The sequence below is a fragment of the Pelobates fuscus genome, chromosome 2 (genome assembly GCF_036172605.1).
Source record: "Pelobates fuscus isolate aPelFus1 chromosome 2, aPelFus1.pri, whole genome shotgun sequence".
In the NCBI taxonomy this organism is placed as follows: Eukaryota; Metazoa; Chordata; class Amphibia; order Anura; family Pelobatidae; genus Pelobates; species Pelobates fuscus.
The window spans coordinates 135,181,365-135,199,878 of NC_086318.1; the positions used below are offsets into that span (position 1 = coordinate 135,181,365).

The 18,514-nt window shown below is 38.8% G+C and overlaps 1 protein-coding gene across 1 annotated transcript in view; it reads right to left on the minus strand.

Moving 5' to 3' along the window:
- Positions 1-309: 309 nt before the first annotated feature.
- MCCC1 (methylcrotonyl-CoA carboxylase subunit 1) overlaps positions 310-18,514 on the minus strand; it is a 29,213-nt gene continuing 11,008 nt past the window's right edge. Inside the window, exons 10-19 of the mRNA XM_063442722.1 lie at positions 17,783-17,910; positions 15,945-16,128; positions 14,597-14,706; positions 12,479-12,695; positions 6,393-6,479; positions 5,651-5,700; positions 3,496-3,633; positions 2,573-2,680; positions 1,673-1,744; positions 310-536 (exon numbers count right to left, since the gene is read on the minus strand). Of these exons, the coding sequence (XP_063298792.1) occupies positions 417-536; positions 1,673-1,744; positions 2,573-2,680; positions 3,496-3,633; positions 5,651-5,700; positions 6,393-6,479; positions 12,479-12,695; positions 14,597-14,706; positions 15,945-16,128; positions 17,783-17,910 (1,214 nt within the window). The 3' untranslated portion in view covers positions 310-416. The remainder of the gene's footprint in view (positions 537-1,672; positions 1,745-2,572; positions 2,681-3,495; positions 3,634-5,650; positions 5,701-6,392; positions 6,480-12,478; positions 12,696-14,596; positions 14,707-15,944; positions 16,129-17,782; positions 17,911-18,514) is intronic.

Consider the following 18,514-nt stretch of genomic DNA (forward strand, 5'->3'; position numbering starts at 1 on the left):
TCATGTTATTATTCAAATAATTAGCAAATGTGAGTTGCAATAGAAAATGCATAACAAAACAATGATGTAGATTTTTCATACCTTTGGAACTTAGCCCTCAAAACAAGGATACTCTGTACTGCAAAGTGTTTTGTGAAACTAAAGCATGTAGTGGCCCCCATTAAAAGCAGCAATATAACTTTGGTTTCAATACTTTTTCTTCCTTTATATAAAGCCATGTGACTGATGATCTTTGTCTGGATTAATAATTGCATGTAAGCCATATTTAAACTGACCATTGTTTTTAAAAAATACATAAAAAATGAAATAAACCCAAAGTGTGTAAAATATTTATTATAAACAAATGAAAACACATTTATAGGTTTTTAATCTTGTAATAAACAAGATATTTGTTTTATTATTTAATTTCCTGGAAATTATTCTGATTCGGCTACTTCTTCCTCCAGTTCAACCAGCGGAGCATGTCGATTGGCTTGTGTGCCTTCTAGAAAGTAAATTTTTTTTATGGTGCCACTTTTTGGAGCACGTATTGTGTGCTGTAAAGAAACAGATCTTTAGTTAAAAACCTCATATAAAACGATCTATGAAAAAGCATAAACAAAAAATCTTAACGGTCAATGTCTATATAGTGAGAGGAAACAGATCAGAGAGTCGCTCAAAAATGTTAATGCTTTTCATGTGTCAGCCATGGGTGTACAAAAGGACAACTGCCAGTAAACTTTCACTTTTCATTTTGTAAGATTACAGTTAAAGAAAACAAATGATTTCAAAACATTTTATGTATATAATGATTTTTTGGGGGAGAAAATGTTACTTTTTTTTCCACAGGCTGGGCAGCCATGTTGGTTCAGACACTACTGTTATCTGACCAAGTATTGCACAATCTACGTGTCTTGCTTTTGCAGGATCACACAGAGCAACCACAGCAGCAAGCAAGTTAGATTAGGCACTAGTTGGTCAGATAACAGTGGAGTATGACCCCCAAAATGACAGATAGAAAAGTGTTTTTTTTTTTAAATATTAAGTTTTATTAAATGTAATAAACTATTATTTATATGCTGTCTACAGCCTGCAGTACTAATTTATATGGTCAATTAGCAAGCCTTACACTAGGAAAGTAATATTCATTAATCTGGAAAGTGTTGGCCCTGGTCAATTCACAATTAATTCATGTTTCAGAAATAGAAAATAAAGCTTTCTCAAAGTGCATTACTCAAGTTGTGCTTAATGATATCTGCACATTTGTTACAATGCCAAAGCAAAGGCCACTCAATTAAACTTAAAAGAATTAATACAAATATTCAATAGAGTCATGGAAGCAACACACATAACATATACAGGCTCAAAAGGAAAATACCAAGTACCATAACCACTAAAGCCTGCTGTGATGAAGGTTGATATATGCCTTTGTCCTGTAATTGGGTTTTGTAACTTAGTGTCACCATTGAGTTTAACTCATTATCTGGAGACAGACTTTATTTTTGACTTATGATATTCTTCTTATTCTTATCACATTTTCTTGAAGTCATATCAGATAATTTGATCAGGACAAGTGACAGGCCTTGCTAAACTTACAATTCATTTAAAAAGTAACTTCTCTAGGATATCTACGTATCACAGGACTGCAAGAAAGAACAGTTTACAGAAGCCACATTCACAACAAAAATCTCACCTCCATTTTCATTGCTATCATAACCATCAGTGGATCTCCAGCTTTAACTTGATCACCCACCTTTACAAACACCTACAGATAAGCATATACATTTCATTAAGCAGACAATATTGACATGAAGAAGACGACGAAATGCAATCCTTTAAAAAAAAAAATACTTTCTATAAATCTAAAAATAATGAAAAATATAACCTTTAAAGGAAGACAATGTAATTGGGCAAATGCATCACGAATTAGGGCCTCAATTAAATAAGCTTTCCAAATAATGAAATACTGTTCAAAAAATTCCCAAATGTCAGAAGTTATCATGAAAGTCAATGGAATTTTTTGTAATTTAGAAGCTAAGAAGGTAAATGGAAAAAAATGAAATATAACCTTTATTAGTTATAGTTATTAAGATATTGGTAAATGCAATCAATAATCTTTTATATTAGTTTCCCATCTACTACCATTTCCTAGGTGTTACCTTATGCTATAATTTTCGATATATGTTGGTCAGCTCCTAGTTTTTTTCTCATAGATGAAAGATTTTGAAAGTTCTTTTTAAACATTGATAGCTTAATAAATCGAGATCTAGTTCACAGGAGGCCAGTACTGAGCTCTCGCGTGATTGGAGAATACGAAACACCAAAGTGAGAGCAAGCTGAAGTTTGGAACGTGTGTGTATTAGTGTGCAGTGAGTTTCTTTAGTTAAGAACTCCTAAAATATTTTATGAGTCTCTAGCTGCATTACGTTGTTTGGGTGAGAAGGCCATTTAATCTTTTGTGTATGCTACGGACTAAACATTTAGTACCACTTTTTAGCTCCTTACACTATCCTTTTTTATTTTAATAAGTTACCAATATGTTTTATTTCCTGACCATCTATGAAGGTGGCCCCACTTGCAACACGCACATTACCTTTTCTATAGTCCCAGTCATTGGTGCTACTGCTCCTCCTTGAGAAACTGTAGTGCTTACTCCTGACAAAAATTTTGGAGTTGGAATACCAAGCTGTGCACTTCTTTCCTGTAACAAAAAAAAGTGAAATCATTAAGAAGCACGAAAAGAAGAAAAAAGAAAAAAGGAGACAAAATCAGAACAGATTTATATGTTAAGGAACCTTTAGTAAAAATGCTAACGGTATATGTCAATGTCAATGTATACTGAGAATGCTTCAAAGTGCACAAATCATGGTACTCACAACATCGGCTGAATGGATAGTATAATAAAAAAATATATATATATATATTTACACTGTGCTAGCAGTACTGTTGGCAAATGTATTGGTTTTCAGATTGAAATATTTATAGTTTGGGTCCCTCCCCTCACCAGTCACTCAATTGATGACAAAGTCTTGTGGACAACAAAATATTTTAATCTGCTACAATGTGTATATGACACTCTTGGAAGGGTCATATCTTTATGGGAAATGCGTGTTAGAGAACAAAAATAATAATTCATATTAATTAAAAAACAAAGTTTATCTATAAGCAAGTCTAGGGCTGAACATTTCCACTTGACACTAGCCACTGGCAAGAGAAAATGTAGTTCTGGCTAATAGAAATTCATAGCCAGTGAGTGTGACATGTATTCTCCAGGCTTGTAGTAAGAGAAACTTTCAAGGCTTGAAATGTTAAGCCCTGAGTAAGTCCATGTGTGTTGAAGACAGGGACTAGGTTTTTCTAGACCTTCTGAATAAATTAACGTGAAGCAAACTAGTTTCACAATTACTAAATAAAATGTATATTATGAATTGGATAGATTCTAACATGCAGGGATGTTAATCCATCAGTAGGTTAGAATCTGGAAACATTATGAAGTACAAAGGATTCCTGTGTTACCATTGAGAAGAGATGTATTGTGCCATCCAGAATAACCAGCTTGGATTTACAAACTGTGCCGTCCACCGAGCATTTCAAATAAGTTACATCTCCTTCATTGAAAAGTTCCCCTGACACTTTCCACACTTTATCCTGAATCTACAATATAAAAAGCATAAGAGGTTTTGAAATTTATTTTTTTATTAAAACATAGAAATCACAGAATAAATCACACTAAAATGACCCCCCCCCCCCCCCCCGAATAAAAAATAAAAACAGATTAGAGTAAAAGAAACACGGGTAGAACTAAATTCATTTTATTGTTAAATTATACTTGAAATAAATAAAAAAATAAAAAATAAAAAATCAATCCAGCATGCCTTACAATCAAAATTTAAATAATTAAATAAATTGTGTCAACCTTTTTTTCACGTGAGACTCCATTTTTCTAAGTGAACCAGGATGTAATTCTAGTTAAATCTTGAAATGTACTCCAACCGCCGTGATCACTTCAGTGATTTGTAGTGGTCGGATACTGGACGTGCAGTATTTCTTCTGGAAACACTGCACATTCATAGTTATTTTTAATTGTGCACAACAAGCTGGCAACATATGTAAAAATGTTCTCCCTTGTAGGCAGAGGACCTGCAAGGAGAAGATATCGTTCCCCTCCCTGTGTGTGTTCCTTCCCACTTCCCTCTGCTACTTAAATAGAGGTTTTATTTTTCCTCTTAATTAAAATATTGCTCCCACCTCTTCTCGCACTTCCTCTTAGATTGTACGCATACACTCTGAACCAGTGAAACGGTCCAATCACAGGCTTCTATATGAGAAGCCTTTGACTGGATCGTGCAAGTGCAGGATGGCATCAGGATGGGTTTGGAAGACCAGTACTGGGAACTTTACACAGGGCTGAATGTCAAGTAAGTAAAACTCTCTTTTTTTTTACAGGTTTTAAGGGGTGGGACTTAAGAGTAATACCCCATAGGGCATTAAAAAAAAAAAAAAAAAAAAAAGAGTTTCAACTACAGTTTAGTCCAAGCACAGCCATGGCATACATTGCAATAAAAGGAAGATCATCAGGAAGCCAAGATGGAGGCACTCAGTTGCAGGATATAGCTAAATGCAGCAATGGGGATTACTGCAGTAAGTTTTCTTTTTCAGACTTCCCTGACACATATTCGTTAAATATCGGAGGTTTGTATATCACAAAAAATCCTGGAAAATATAATCCAGATTGAAGTTGCCACGGGTATATATATATATATATATATATATATATATATATATATATATATATATATATATATATACACACACACACACTCTCTCTCTCTCTCTCACCTATAATCACCTACAATCCCCCTTCCTCTAGCCTCTCAATTAAAGAGGGTTGGGTTGGCTATCCATTGTTCTCGGTGGGTATACCAGATAGCAAGACCAAACACTCTAAAGCTGGGTTGTGTTCCAATGACTGGTTGACTACTGTACGTGCAGGTCAGGATAGATCAGACACCGGGGAAATGTCCACCATACTGATATCGTTCATACATATAATTACATATAGTGGCTAAGAATAGTACAATGTTATCTCTACGGTATATGAAACACACAATAAGTCTGTAGGACACTGTGACAGCCCACGCGAGAAAGGGAAACCAGGCAAAGCCAAAAGTTGATGCCTCTAAGGGCAGGCCACGTTCTGACTAACTGCAAGAAACATCCCCACTAACGACAGAGGGACTGGGTGGAAGTTGCTTTTAGCAGGCAATGAAGGTAATTAAAGCATTAAGTCGACACTTAGCAGGCCTCCATTGGGGCGGTTAGCCAGAGAGCATGCCAACCGTCTTTGGAATTACATGTACATTATTATTTTCTGTAGCCTTTATTCCTTTTATGTTACAAAATTAACTTCAACTGCAAAAAATACAAAAATCCTGGGAAGTGACAGTTCCTCTTGAAGTTACATTTCTACATGACATAATGACATTTGATTTAATAATTTTAGAAATATAAATATTTATTATAGCACACATCATAACAATAAAATATTACATAGAAGAAAAAACGTCTACGGACACACTTTTTTTCCTTTACATTTAATAAATGTCACTACAGTTGTACTATCCCAAATGACAGGAACAATAACCTGTATTTAAATACATGTATTACTTACATGCATTTCAAACGATCCATCATGGTTGTAATTTATTCTCATCTCCACTTCTGTTAAACAAATAAATATAGATATTATTTAGAATGCTTTAAGTGTGCTGGTAAACTCGCTTTTGACTTACTGCAGTTACAAATAGGCTTACTGTATGTGGCTAACATAATGAATCAATGAGCGGCAAGAGTTTGGATCATGCCATTCCAATTTGAGTTTTGGCATAGAACCCTGTGTTAAACATTTTACTAAAAGGAAACATTTCTATTTATAGAAGAAATTGATTATATCTAGTCTGGTGACTCTTTTGGCTACATTAGTTGAGTGTTCAGTTATAACCCGGGACAGCTCTTGGCTCTTGATACATATTTCAACCCTGATTGTTATGTTTAATGTATTATTTCAGATGTTATTGATGCTTATTTAGATTGTGTGTGTATTTTCTACTAATAGCATTTTTATGATTGTGGTTCTAGATCACATATTTGTAATGTGTGCTGCAAAGTCATCGATAGAGAGTCCCTATATAGGAATACCATGAGCACCATAACCACTTCAGAAGACTAGTTGTAATGTAAAAGCAATGCAATAAAAACAAGTAGAAAATATACTTACACATACATTTACTATACAGATTGCATACTAGTAAATATAGCACTTGGAATTTGCCTTTAACTTTAGCAGAAAGGATGCAATAAATGTAAGTAAACATTTTGGCACTAAAATTGCCAACAATCCAAAATGCACTTACTCTTTTCACAGTCAAGCAAAGTGAGGTTTCGTGTGTATAACAGATTCATTCGTCTGCCACTATTGGAAGTGAATGGAGTAGACAGTTCTAGAAAATAAATGTTCAAATAGAAAACAGAAATGTAAAAGCCGCAAAAGATTGGTAATAATTATTCTTGATATACTGATCAATAGTTTGCAGTCTGTAAGATGAATTGGTGCCTCCATCATGTTGTTATTAGGAAGACTATGCATCCATCCATCCATTTTAATTATAAAGATAAAGAAATTTAGGTTCCAAGTTTAAAAAGTGGAACCAATATGATTTAATAGAGATTATCCACTTTTTAGTACTTTTCCATTGTTCTTAACCCCTTAAGGACCAAACTTCTGGAATAAAAGGGAATCATGACGTGTCACACATGTCATGTGTCCTTAAGGGGTTAATAAATATTGCCCCTATGTATGCCCCTAAGATATTAATTTCTATTGTTGGATCCTTTTAATTTCTGTTTACTTAGCGTCAGTTATTGCAAGGCAATGAGTTTGAGATAGTCTTGATGTATGGACAAACCTGCTGTGGGCCTACTATGCTGCTACATGCCAGTGTGTTCTGAACAAAAGATGTAATCAATGTTCTTCATCAAACCACTACTTTGGGCATGTATGGCACATTCTGAGAGTTAGTGCTTGGAGTGTGAGCGGGATGAACAAGTTAATACTAGAGAGGGAAAAAAGACCAGGGAGAACCCCAATAGTTTTATATCATCAAAGTTTTATATACAAGAAAGAAAAAAAGAACATTAAAACCTCTTATTTAAAGGAACACTATAGTCACCTAAATTACTTTAGCTAAATAAAGCAGTTTGAGTGTATAGATCATTCCCCTGCAATTTCACTGCTCAATTCACTGTCATTTAGGAGTTAAATCACTTTGTTTCTGTTTATGCAGCCCTAGCCACACCTCCCCTGACTTTGATTGACAGAGCCTGCATGAAAAAAACAAACTGGTTTCACTTTCAAACAGATGTAATTTACCTTAAATAATTGTATCTCAATCTCTAAATTGAACTTTAATCACATACAGGAGGCTCTTGCAGGGTCTAGCAAGCTATTAACATAGCAGGGGATAAGGAAATCTTAATTAAACAGAACTTGCAATAAGGAAAGCCTTAATAGGGCTCTCTTTACAGGAAGTGTTTATGGAAGGCTGTGCAAGTCACATGCAGGGAGGTGTGACTAGGGTTCATAAACAAAGGGATTTAACTCCTAAATAGCAGAGGATTGAGCAGTGAGGCTGCAGGGGCATGTTCTATACACCAAAACTGCTTCATTAAGCTAAAGTTGTTCAGGTGACTATAGTGTCCCTTTAAAGTTTGAGTTCACAACAAAGGGAACTGACTACAAACACTATATTTCAAGCTCTTCAGTCCCTCCTCTCCCTTCTTCCATAGTACTCTAGACACATGGGAACTCTGAGTCTGCCTCCTGTATACGATCTTTTGCCCTGATCATGTGGGCTTCCACTGACAGGTCACTGATCTCATCCCTCTTCCTGACTGTGTACAGTTTGACTGTCGCACTCCTCGTCCACTCCACTTATTCCCATTGGCCCATTCACAGGTATGCTCAATCTTCCTATCCAAGTGTACTTATAGCATAAAATCAAATACCGTGACGATAAAGGAGTATTGATATATATAGCGCTCATGGTGAGTTTCCCTTGATATGAACTCACACAGATTTTAAGGAAGCGTTTTTAACTTTCTTTGCATTCTATTTTATAAAAGTGTTGCTGGTTTATGTGAGTGCCAGCTAGAAAGGAGATGAGCGGTGGTTTTAACACAAAGTGAACATACTCTCTGTACTATGTTTGTCTATAAGTATAAAACAAAGTATTCTGGTTTTATATTTCATATTCTTAAAGTGACAAAGTGATAGAATATCACTGGTTGTGGTATTAAGGAGTTACAGTATGTCACAAAAGTGAGTACACCCCTCACATTTTTGTAAATATTTTATTATATCTTTTCATGTGACACAACTGAAGATATGACACACTGCTACAATGTAAAGTAGTAAGTGTAGTAAAGTGTAGCAGTGTAAATTTTCTGTCCCCTCAAAATAACCCAACACACAGCCATTAATGTCTAAACCGTAGGCAACAAAAGTGAGTACACCCCTAAGTGGAAATGTCCACATTGTCAATATTTTTTGTGGCCACCAGTATTTTCCAGCACTGCCTTAACCCTCATGGGCATGGAGTTCACCAGAGCTTCACAGGTTGCCACTGGAGTCCTCTTCCACAAAAACATCACAGAGCTGGTGGATATTAGAGACTTTGCGCTCCCCCACCTTCCGTTTGAGGATGCCCCACAGATGCTCAATAGGGTTTAGGTCTGGAGACATGCTTGGCAGTCCATCACATTTACCTTCAGCTTCTTTAGCAAGGCAGTGGTCTTCTTGGAGGTGTGTTTGGGGTCGTTATCATGTTGGAATACTGCCCTGCGGCCCAGACATGTTCTGCTTCAGTATGTCACCGTACATGTTGACATTCATGGTTCCCTCAATCAACTGTAGCTCCCCAGTGCCGGCAGCACTCATGCAAACCCAGACCATGACACTTCCACCACCATGACCATGACTGTAGGCAAGACACACTTGTCTTTGTACTCCTCACCTGGTTTCCGCCACACACGCGTGATACCATCTGAACCAAATAAGTTTATCTTGGTCTCAACGGACCACAGGACATGGTTCGAGTAATCCATGTCCTTAGTCTGCTTGTCTTCAGCAAATGGTTTTCAGGCTTTCTTGTTCATCATCTTTAGATTCCTTCTGGGATGACAGCCATGCAGACCAATTTGATGCAGTGTGTGGGGTATGGTCTGAGCACTGACAGACTGACTCCCTACCCCTTCAACCTCTGCAGCAATGCTGGCAGCACTCATACGTCTATTTCCTAAAGACAACCTCTGGATATGATGCTGAGCATGTGCACTCAACTTCTTTGATCGACTATGGCGAGCAGGGCCGCCACCAGAAATTTTGGGGCCCCTGACAAAGCACAAGGTCTGGGCCCCCCCACCCCATCCCCCCGGCCCGCCCCATCCCCCCAGGCCCGCCCCATCCCCCCAGGCCCGCCCACGAGTCCGCCCACAGGACTCTTACCTAGTCCGCAAACAATGATGCAGGACTGAATGTGGTGTGTATAGTGGAAGTGAATTAGAATGTGTGTAATGGATGTAGTGTTTGTGTGTATTAGATACTGTTTGTGCAGTGAATGCAGAGTGTGTGTTTGTGTAGCGGATGCAGTGTGTGTAGTGGATGTAGTGAGTTTGTGTAGTGGATGTAGTTTTTGTGTGTACTAGATGCAATGTGTTTAGTGGATGTAGTGTGTGTTTTAGACGCAGTGTCTCTGTATAGTGAATGCAGAATGTTTAAATGTGTGGTGGATGTAGTGCGTGTACTGTGAATACAGGATGTTTGTGTAATGGATGCTGTGTGTATAGTTAATGCAGAGTGTGTGTCAGTGTAGTGAATGCAGAGTGTGTGTCAGTGTAGTGAATGCAGAGTGTGTGTTAGTGTAATAAATTCAGTGTGTGTGTCAGTGTAGTGAATGCAGAGTGTGTGTGTCAGTGTAGTGAATGCAGAGTGTGTGTGTCAGTGTAGTGAATGCAGAGTGTGTGTTAGTGTAGTGGATGCAGTGTGTGTGTTAGTGTAGTGGATGCAGAGTGTGTCAGTGTAGTGAATACAGTATGTGTGTGTTAGTGTAATGAATACAGTATGTGTGTGTTAGTGTAGTGAATAAAGCATGTGTGTTAGTGTAGTGAATAAAGCGTGTGTCAGTGTAGTGAATAAAGCTTGTGTGTCAGTGTAGTGAATACAGTGTGTGTGTCAGTGTAGTGAATACAGTGTGTTAGTGTAGTGAATACAGTGTGTTTAGTAGATGCAGTGTGTGTGTTAGTGTAGTGAATGCAGTGTGTGTGTTAGTGTAGTGGATGCAGAGTGTGTGTCAGTGTAGTGGATGCAGTGTGTGTGTTAGTGTAGTGGATGCAGTGTGTGTGTTAATGTAGTGGATGCAGTGTGTGTGTTAGTGTAGTGGATGCAGTGTGTGTTAGTGTAGTGGATGCAGAGTGTGTGTTAGTGTTGTGGATGCAGAGTGTGTGTTAGTGTAATGAATGCAGAGTGTGTGTTAGTGTAATGAATGCAGAGTGTGTGTTAGTGTAGTGGATGCAGTGTGTGTGTTAGTGTAGTGAATGCAGTGTGTGTTAGTGTAGTGAATGCAGTGTGTATGTTAGTGTTGAGGATGCAGTGTGTATGTTAGTGTAGTGGATGCAGTGTGTGTGTTAATGTAGTGGATGCAGTGTGTGTGTGTTAGTGTAGTGAATGCAGTGTGTGTTAGTGTAGTGAATGCAGTGTGTATGTTAGTGTAGTGGATGCAGTGTGTATGTTAGTGTAGTGGATGCAGTGTGTGTTAATGCAGTGGATGCAGTGTGTGTGTTAGTGCAGTGGATGCAGTGTGTGTGTTAGTGCAGTGGATGCAGTGTGTGTGTGTTAGTGCAGTGGATGCAGTGTGTGTGTGTTAGTGCAGTGGATGCAGTGTGTGTGTTAGTGTAGTGGATGCAGTGTGTGTTAGTGCAGTGGATGCAGTGTGTGTTAGTGCAGTGGATGCAGTGTGTGTGTTAGTGTAGTGGATGCAGTGTGTGTGTTAGTGTAGTGGATGCAGTGTGTGTGTTAGTGTAGTGGATGCAGTGTGTGTGTGTTAGTGTAGTGGATGCAGTGTGTGTTAGTGTGTTTAGTAGTGCATGTATGAATGTAATGAAAGTTATTCCCCCCTCCCTGTTTCTTACCTGGTTCAGGGAGGGGGGAAGATCCTTTGATCCCTGGTGGTCCGATGGCATTCTGGGGCCCCCCGGCTCCCTGTATTTGCAGAGGGGGCCCAGCGGACTGCAGGAGCACTTTCCAGCATTTGCCTGTCTCTAACTCCCGCGAGACGTGGTTTGCGCATCGCGCGGAGCGTTGCCATGGTAACCCATGGCAACGCTCTACCGACCGCACATCTCGCGGGAGTTAGAGACAGGCAAATGCTGGAAAGTGCTCCTGCAGTCCGCTGGGCCCCCTCTGCAAATACAGGGAGCCGGGGGGCCCGCGGCTGCACATATATATAGTGATGATCGCTATATATATGTGCAGAGTGTAATTGTGGGGCCCTGGACTGCCAAAGCAGTCCGGGCCCCCCAGGACCGCCGGGCCCGTGACAACCGTCACGGTTGTCACCCCCTGATGGCGGCGCCTGTTCTGAGGAGAACCTGTCCTGTGAAACTGCTGTATGGTCTTGCCCACCGTGATGAAGCTCAGTTTCAGGGTCTTGGCAATCTTCTTATAGCCTAGGCCATCTTTATGTAGCACAACAATTCTTTTTTTCAGATCCTCAGAGAGTTCTTTGCCATGAGGTTCCATGTTGAACTTCCAGTGACCAGTATGAGAGAGATAACACACCTGCTCCCCATTCACACCTCAGACCTTGTAACACTAACGAGAGTCACGTCACCAGAGAGGGAAAATGGCTAATTGTGCCCAATTTGGACATTTGCACTTAGGGGTGTACTCACTTTTGTTGCCAATGGTTTAGACATTAATAGCTGTGTGTTGAGTTATTTTGAGGCTGTATACAGGCTGTACACTTACTACTTTACATTGCAGCAGTGTCATTTCTTCAGTGTTGTCACATGAAAATATATAAAATATTTACAAAAATGTGAGGGATGTACTCACTTTTGTGAGATACTGTACTTTAATGCTGTGTATATGGTGTATGTGGCTAAACTATATTAGTGGACACATCTCGTAAGTTTTAAAAGTGCCTTACACTTGTTTAAATTCTAAAATCAATACGAACAGTGAAAATGGTAATGAACAAAGAACTGGGAGAATGTTCTAACACAGGAACCAGTGGCAAAACAATCGTCACCTCTCAAATTTCATTTAGATATGATAAAAAGCTTTTATAACTAATGCTGCCTAGGATGAAATACAGAAATAACACCAACAAAGTTCTTTACTGGTTACTGAGTATAAAGAGGAGAAATAAAAAAAACCTCATACCTCCAGACTGTAAATTAAACTCATTGCCTAAGGCTTTCTCCTTCAGGATGAGGCCCAGTGCAGCTTGACACAACATCTCTCCTGAGGTTTCTTGCTTGGGAGGAAAGAGTTCATTGTGATGCTGGGGAATAAAATTAGTGTGTACATCCCCAGCTTCAAATGCAGGGTGATCAGACAGGCTGAGGAGGAAATCAATATTGGTGCTCAATCCAACAATCTGAAAAGAAAAAATTAATTAGAGTGCTTAGATATAACTCTACCAAAGAGCATGACGTACTGGAGGCATCTGTTGCATAATCAACCACTGCCTATTTTTACAAACGAAAATGTAAAATAATTTACACTTCAAAAGATATAATTAGATAAAATACATACACTACACAAAACAGGCAAGTGCACAACATTATCACCATATTTTCTAAAAATAAGAAGCACCATAATACAAGACATTCCAATATATTTTAACTAGTAATTTAGAAGAAAAACAAAACAACCAGTACTTTAATTACAGTAAAATTCCTCCTATGTGTGTATAGGGGATGTAGTGAGCGTGTGTTTAAGGGATATTGTCTGTGTATTTGTAGCGTGGTATTTAGGTTCTATTATGTGGGGGTATTTTTTTTATTTTTTATTTATTTATTTAAAATGTATTTCTGCCCTTGCTGCTTCTTACCTTGTTCCATGTAGGGGTGGGACATGTAGCTACCTGGTGGTCTACGGTGAATGACTCTAGTTTTGCACGTCTCCTGAGTGCAGACTGAGTATGCTCCTTTTTTGAGATCCGGCACTGGGTAGTTTTTAGAGTGTTGCCATTGTAAATTGTGCAAACCTCTGAATGGCCGGAGCTTGGGATAGAAATATTTTCAATCTGCACTCGGCACAAGCAGTTTCAAAACAGAAGCCTGAACTGAGCCTCAAGGGAGATCTTTGATTTCCCCATAGCTGTACATATGCAGTGATGCTTAGTGTACATGTATATACTCAGAATATTTCCTACGCCTGACACTTCTAGACACTGGGCAGAGCTACCACCATCTACAAGTGTCAATCCACCCAGCCGTCACACGTGATGGCTGCAGGGAATTGGCTCTGTCTATGGAGAATCCACAATCTGGCAGGATCCTCCACAGACCTCAATGCTGTCCTCTCGCACATGCGAAGAGTACAGCAGTGACGTCAGCTCCCTAAGCAGAAGCACAAGAGCTGAAGAACACCCGCAGAAGGAAGATGGCAGCGCCAACGAGGGACAGGTAAGCAGAACTCACCTTTACCTGCTCCACCCGACCACCAGAGCCCCAGCAGTGACGTCACCGTTGGGTGCCTTTTACGAATTCTGCACAGACCCCAGACGGTGACAATGCTGCTTTAACATCAACAATTTCAATTTAATGTAATTAAATGGTTTTAAGTTTATTAAATGGTCTCAGACATCACATGATTTTATATTTTGGATTGTATAATATGTTTGTTTGTTTTATTTTTAAATCACCATTATGGCAAGGTCATTTGAATGCAAGTTATTGAGGCTCAGCAGAACCTAGGTAAGTGGCAAAGCATTGTAAAACAGTTTTCCCCCTGACCTTGGAATAGTTCAAGGGTTCTCCTGGCATGATAAACACAACTTTAATGAGCTAGTATTTCAATTAACAAGTGGATTTTTTGCAGTCACTCAGTCCTGGTCCTAGAGCATGGGTTCTCCTCCCTGAGTTACATCAATCAAATAAAAGCCCAAACTTGTTAGCCTTACACAATGATCTTAAAAATTGGCAACACAATAACACATTTTTACCAAAATAATAAATAAAAAAAAAAGCATATTGTGTGGAACGGACCTTTAGCACTTTAACACTCAGTCATGCCCTTTTAGTCTACATAAATGCAGCTTTCATTAATATTGTAACTTGTTGTGTCTTATAAAATAATATATATTCTACATATGTAAGAAACCAGAGATAGTGGTTATTATGAAGCAAACAGGAAACATATTTCATCTTGTGATCCAGCAGTTATTGTTAACAACCCTGATGATCAGAGTTAATACATATGTTTATCTCGTGACCGAGCATTTATTAACAACTCTGTTGAGAGGATCCTTTATAGTTAGTTCATGTTACTTACATTGTACTGGTGCAGGGAATATTTTAACTTTCGGAGTGCTGCTTGGCGATCTTCAGCCCACACAACCAATTTAGCAATCATTGGGTCATAGTGCACGGAAACTTCATCACCTTGAGAAATAATAAAGATATTAATTTGTATATCTCCATTAGGTTCCCTCTTAACGGATCAATAATATAATTTGATGCCAAATCAATTGGTAGTATCCAAACGAAAATATTAAAAGGTAATAAAACTATGCAACAACATACAGTTGCAAGAAAACGTTTGTGAACCCTTTGGAATTACCAGAATTTCAGCAAAGATTGCTCAGAAAGAGTGTCCTGACCGTCATCCAAGTCACCGTTATAGACAAACACAATCTGTTTAAACTAATAGCACACAATTAGATGTACTTTTCAGATTTATATTGAAGACATTGATGGAAACTTGTGGATCCTCTTTTAAAGGAACACTATAGCGTTAAGAATACAAATCTTTATACCAAATGCTATAGTGTCTCTGTCCCTACTACTATTTTGGTGTCCCCACGGGTATTTAATTAAAAAAATGTTACTTAACGTTTTCCAGCACTGAGGCTCCCTCTGCAATGCTCACCGTATCACCACCTACCGCAGCATCAAAGAGGAGGCATGTCCCCCTCCGCCAATGATCAATACAATGTGCGCTTTCAAAATTCCCTATAGGAAAACATTGAGTCAGTGCTTTCCTGTAGGGCTATTGCATCATATGACAGAGTTTTCCTTGGTCTGTGCCGCAGAAGCGACGTTGTGGCTGTCATACTGACATCCACTAGAGGTGGACTTAACCCGGCAATATAAATATTGCAGTTTCTCAAATACTGCAAAACATTGCAGGGTTAAAAAGGACACGGAAACTGCACCCAGACCACTTCACTGAGATGAAGTGGTCTGGGTGGCTATAGTGTTCCTTTAAATAGCAACAATCTCCACCAAACATTTTCTGTAGCTGCCTATAAGACTTGCACAACATTGAAGATACATTTTGGACCATTCCTCCCTATAAATCTGTTTCACTTCATCAATAATTCTGGATTGTCTTAATTGCTATAAAATACTACAGAGCTCTGAGTTCCTGCTATCTGTTCTCCCTCATCCAATAGGAAAAGAAAGATAAGTAGGTGGTACCATGACAAAAGTTTCCTTTGCATTTCTTGCAAAACCACAGATCTGGAATTGTAATCATGGGGAGATTTATTTTGTGTACCATAAGTGCATAACGTTTCCCTTTAAATAATAAACCTTACTTACTGAATTTTAAAATAATGCAGCAAATATAAACTTATTCTATAAATCTTTGTTAGATGCACTAATACACATCTCGTTACCTTGCTTTACTCCAGTTTCAATGCGGGTGAATGGATCAGCTGGTGGTGTAGACAGATGCAGCAGTGGGCCGGCTCCAGGCATAAAGTTGTTATCAGGGTCTTCAGCATAAATTCTGGCTTCAAAAGAATGACCTTGCAGATTAATTTCATCCTGATTGAGTGGAATCTTTTCCCCAGCAGCAACCTGTATGTATGATATCAAACATCAGTCAGTGATAAAAACCACAATTTTATTGCCAAGCATTGCTCAGTGCTTTTAAAGTGATACTTCTATGCACCCAAACCACTTCATATTAATCTAATGGTTTTGGTGCACAGACCTTGTCCCTTTTTTTTGAAAAATCAGATTGACAAATACTTGAAGCTCTTCTTTCTTAGAACCTTAGAAAATCAAAGATCTTTACATCTGGTCACCTCACACCCACGATATGATTAGACTCTCTTTGAAAAGAATTGATTTGGAACAAAATCATTGGCAATAGTTATCTCAAAGAAGGCACACAAGCTGCCCTTTATGAAGGGGGTAATCTAATTCAATAAAATAACACTCTACATATATACTTTTTAACCTTAGAGTGTTCCTTAAAGTACCAAAAGGTGTGGTTACTTACGGCAGAGACTATTTGATGTGGTTTGGATTAGTAAGCAAACTGGTATTCAACTAATTATTATTATTATTATGCCATCTATATAGCGCCATCAAATTCTGCAGCGCTTTACAATGGGTGGACGAACAGACATGTAGTTGTAACCAGACAAGTTGGACACACAGGAACAGAGGGGTTAAGGCCCTGCTCAATGAGCTTACATGCTAGAGGGAGTGAGGTAAAGTGACACAAAAAGGTAAGGATAGTATTAGACTAGTGACAGTTGCAGAAGAGGAGTCAGTCGGGAGCTATTAACAGTTTAATTGATACGCTTTTATGAAGAAGTGGAGACTGGGTGAGCATCTAATGGAGGAGGGAAGCGAGTTCCACAGGAACGGTGCAGCCCTCAAGAAATCTTGAAGGCGAGCATCAGAGGTGGGAGTACGGACAGAAGATAGACGCAAGTCTTCAGCAGATCGTAAGGGCCTAGACGGGACATACTTGTGTATAAGGGAGGATAGATAGGTGGGAGCAGCATTATGTAGAGATTTGAAACCAAAACCAGAATTTTATATTGAGCCCTATATCGTACGGGAAGCGAATGCAGGGACCGACAGGGGGGTGAGGAGTGGGAGGTGCGGGCGGACAGGAAGATGAGCCTTGCCGCCACATTCATTATAGACTGCAATAGGGCAAGTTGGAAACACGTAAGACCACTGAGAAGCGGATTACAGTAGTCAAGGCGAGAAAGGACAGTGGAATGGACCAGCACCTTAGTCGCATCTGGCGTTAAGTAGGGGCGGATGCGCGCAATGTTTTTGAGATGGAAATGACAGGATTTGGCGATAGACTGAACATGAGGCTTGAAGGAGAGGTCAGAGACAAAGTGAACACCTAGGCAGCGAGCTGATGGTAGCACCGTTGACTTGGAGGGAGACAAACACAGGAGTAACAACACTTGAGGGAGTGTTATTATTATTATTTATAAAGCGCCAACAAATTCCCCAGAACTGTAAAATAGGTGGACTAACAAACAAGTAGTGGCCGGACAAGACAAGTTGGAGACACAGGAACAGAAGGTGCTGAGGGCCCTAAATTCTTTATTTCAATGCAATAATTAAGCCATATACTAAAACTGATTTTTGGATCATTTTAAGCAGACATTTATAAATAAAACATTGTATACCGGTATTATTTGGACTGCTCCACTGACCACAAAATCCAACTGGTCAAGATTTACTTCTTACTTACTCGAAGTTGCCACTCCACTAGATCAGTTCCTGTGATCATTTCAGTGACTGGATGCTCAACCTGTAGACGAGTGTTCATCTCCATGAAATAGAAATTCTGCTGTGGATCCATAATGAATTCCACAGTTCCTGAAAGAAATGTCAAAACACACATAACTTTAACAGATCCATCTTATACTTAAACATTTCTCAGAGCAAAAAACAATAATGTATCTTGTGATTTTTCATCATTAAACCACATTTAAATCATAAAGGGGGATAACAAACTGTATAATAAAACCCAAACCAACTTTTAAAAAATTGTTGTAGTTTCTTTTTATTATTATTATTGCCATTTATATAGCGCCAACAGATTCCGTAGCGCTTTACAATATTATGAGAGGGGGGATTTACTATAAATAGGACAATTACAAGACAACTTACAGGAACGATAGGTTGAAGAGGACCCTGCTCTTTTTAAAGAACTACTGAACTTCCAACTAGCTCCACAGTTCTACATAATGATTCCAATTGACATGTGCATGCCTACAGTAAAACCAAAGGAAGCCAAGGCCAGAATATTAATGAGTATCTAGCTGTCTAAAGACTTTCATTGTGCATGCATGAGATTGGTGGACAGTACTGCTGTTTCATATGACCTTACATAGTCCACTGTTTTGTGCTCTCACATGTATCATCTTGTAATAGTTGAAGAAATAAGATAATTATACAAGAGGTTAGTAGATCAATTGAT